We start from the raw sequence: 3,298 nt of genomic DNA, 5'->3' as shown, positions 1-3,298 counted from the left end.
ATGAGTTTGCAGAAACACCTAGACCCCCATAGAACTTAAAACTTTACCACCCGGTCTTACCTATGCTTTCCTAAGCAATAATCCAGAGTTCCCTGTGATCATTAGCGATAAACTCACTCAGGATCAAACTCTGCGATTAATGACCATTCTTGAGAAACATCACTCAGTATTCGGCTACTCACTTCAAGATCTTACAGGAATCAGTCCTATGATTTGTACCCATCGTATTCCAACAGATCCTTCTGTTACACCCTCTCGAGAACCCCAACGTAGACTTAACAACACTATGAGAGAGGTAGTTAAAAAGGAATTTATTAAGTTGCTGCATGCAGGGATTATATATCCTGTGCCGCACAGTGAGTGGGTGAGCCCAGTCCAAGTTGTGCCCAAAAAAGGAGGCATGACTGTTATTATGAATGAAAAGAATGAGCTAATTCCGCAACGCACCGTCACAGGATGGCAGATGTGCATAGACTATAGAAAACTAAACAAAGCCACGAGAAAGGATCACTTTCCCTTACCTTTTATAGATGAGATGCTAGAGCGGTTAGCAAACCATTCATTCTTTTGTTTCTTAGATGGATATTCAGCGTATCATCAAATCTCGATCCATCCTGATGATCAAAGCAAAACCACTTTTACATGCCCTTATGGAACTTATCCTTACCGTAGAATGTCTTTTGGGTTATGTAATGCACCAGCTTCTTTTCAAAGATGCATGATGTCTATATTTTCTGATATGATTGAAGAGATTATGGAAGTTTTCATGGATGATTTCTCTGTTTATGGAAAAACTTTTGATAGTTGTCTTGAAAACTTAGATAAGGTTTTGCAAAGATGTGAAGAAAAGCACTTAATCCTTAATTGGGAAAAATGTCATTTTATGGTTAGAGAAGGAATAGTGCTGGGACACTTAGTGTCTGAAAGAGGAATTGAGGTAGACAAAGCTAAAATTGAAGTAATTGAACAACTACCTCCACCTGTGAATATAAAAGGAATTCGAAGCTTTCTTGGCCATGCTGGTTTTTATCGTAGATTCATAAAGGATTTTTCATTCATTGCTAGACCACTTACTCTTTTGCTAGCCAAGGATGCTCCTTTCAAATTTGATGATGCATGTCTAACATCTTTCAATTTATTAAAGAAAGCACTCATCTCTGCACCAATCATTCAACCCCCTGATTGGTCGTTGCCTTTTGAAATTATGTGTGATGCTAGTGATTATGCTGTGGGGGCAGTATTGGGACAAACTAAAGATAAGAAGCATCATGCAATTGCTTATGCCAGTAAAACTTTGACAGGAGCTCAACTCAATTATGCAACCACTGAAAAAGAGCTTCTGGCTGTTGTCTTTGCCATTGATAAATTTAGATCTTATTTAGTTGGAGCTAAAATAATTGTTTACACTGATCATGCTGCACTAAAATATTTGCTCACTAAAAAAGATGCTAAACCTCGCCTGATTAGATGGATTTTATTACTCCAAGAATTTGACATAGAAATAAAAGATAAAAAGGGAGTAGAAAATTTTGTTGCTGATCACCTGTCTAGAATGTATTTTAAGAGTCCACAGGAAACCCCAATCAATGATTCACTCCGGGACGACATGCTCTACGAGATTAACAGGTCTGACCCTGGTATGCAGATATTGTTAATTTTATGGTTTCAGGGTATGTACCACGAGGAGCAAACAAGAAGAAGCTTATTCAAGAAAGTCGTTCACATATATGGGATGAGCCATACCTCTTCCGAGTATGCTCTGACGGCTTACTCAGGAGATGTGTGACCACTGAGGAAGGATGGAAGATCATCGACAGATGTCATTCATCACCATATGGAGGTCACTATGGAGCATTCCGTACACATTCAAAGATCTGGCAGTGTGGATTCTACTGGCCTACAATGTATGAAGACACGAAGCAATATATCAGAAGATGTGGGCCATGTCAAAGACATGGAAACATAAATACAAGAGATGCAATGCCACTCACCAACAACCTTCAGATTGAGCTCTTTGATGTCTGGGGAATAGACTACATGGGTCCATTTCCTCCATCAAAGAAGTGCGAGTACATCTTGGTGGCGGTTGACTATGTCTCCAAGTGGGTAGAGGCATTACCTTGCAAGCATGCCGACAACGTCAGTTCAAAGAGGATGTTTGAAGAAATTATATTTCCAAGATTTGGAGTCCCCAGAGTAGTGATAAGTGATGGAGGAGCACACTTCATCGACAAACGCTTCAAGCAATATCTATCAAGACATGGAATCCGTCACAACGTCGCTACTCCCTATCATCCTCAGACAAGTGGCCAAGTAGAGACTTCCAACAAACAAATCAAGAATATTCTTCAGAAGACAGTAAATGAAATGGGAACGGCGTGGAAAGACAAGTTACCCGATGCACTCTGGGCATACCGGACAGCATACAAGACCCCAATTCGAATGTCTCCATACCAATTGGTGTACGGGAAGACTTGCCATCTACCTGTTGAACTAGAGTTCAAAGCACACTGGGCCATAAAGAGATGGAATATGGACCTAGATGTTGCTGGAGATTATAGAAGAATGCAACTATCAGAATTGGAAGAATGGCGAGAGAAGGCATATCACAATTCAAAGATCTACAAAGAAAGAGTCAAGAGGTGGCATGACAAGAGAATCAAGAAGAAGGAGTTCACACCCGGAGATAAGGTATTACTTTTTAATTCCAGGGTGAAGCTTTTCGGGCATGGAAAACTCTGGAGCAAATGGGAAGGGCCATTCAAGGTAATCAATTCATCATCCCACGGAGCTATCACACTTCAAAATAGCGAAGGTACGTTATTCAAGGTAAATGGTCAACGTCTTAAATTATTTTTACAGCCCAATGAGGAATTTGAAGAAATAGACGTAGTCCATTTTTACCTTCCCATGGAGAATTAGAGCCCGATACTTTTGGTCTGATGGTTTTGGGTCATATATATATTTTTCTAAATAATTCCGCATCTAGAAACGCGCTCGGAGAAGTGGGCCCACAGAGGGGCCAGAGAGAGGGCGGGCGCCCAGCCCCTGTTCCCCCTCGGTCCCGACTTTCTCTGTTATGGAAAATGCACTTAGGGTGATCCGAATAATCCCTCAGATGGAAAGTTTCGCACGCACATCGACGGGAGCAACCCGAACAACCCATAGAGGCATCCTTTTGACCCCTATATAAACAGACCCCTGACCTCAGTTTTTAAACACCAAGCCACCAAGCTTTCTCTCCTTCAATTAGAGCTTAATTAGCTCTACTTCAATTAAAATTTTATTAGTTCCTTGT

The 3,298-nt window shown here is 40.9% G+C and overlaps 1 protein-coding gene across 1 annotated transcript; it reads left to right on the top strand.

Moving 5' to 3' along the window:
• Positions 884-2,757, top strand: LOC110429702 (the record flags this gene model as incomplete). The annotated part of the gene is made up of 3 exons (XM_021446064.1): positions 884-1,286; positions 1,670-1,796; positions 1,932-2,757. Coding segments are annotated over exons 1-3 (1,356 nt in total), but the record flags the coding sequence as incomplete, so codon positions are not given.

Source organism: Sorghum bicolor, chromosome 8 (assembly GCF_000003195.3).
Source record: "Sorghum bicolor cultivar BTx623 chromosome 8, Sorghum_bicolor_NCBIv3, whole genome shotgun sequence".
NCBI classification, from domain to species: domain Eukaryota; kingdom Viridiplantae; phylum Streptophyta; class Magnoliopsida; order Poales; family Poaceae; genus Sorghum; species Sorghum bicolor.
This window is presented reverse-complemented; position numbering and strand designations above follow the sequence as displayed.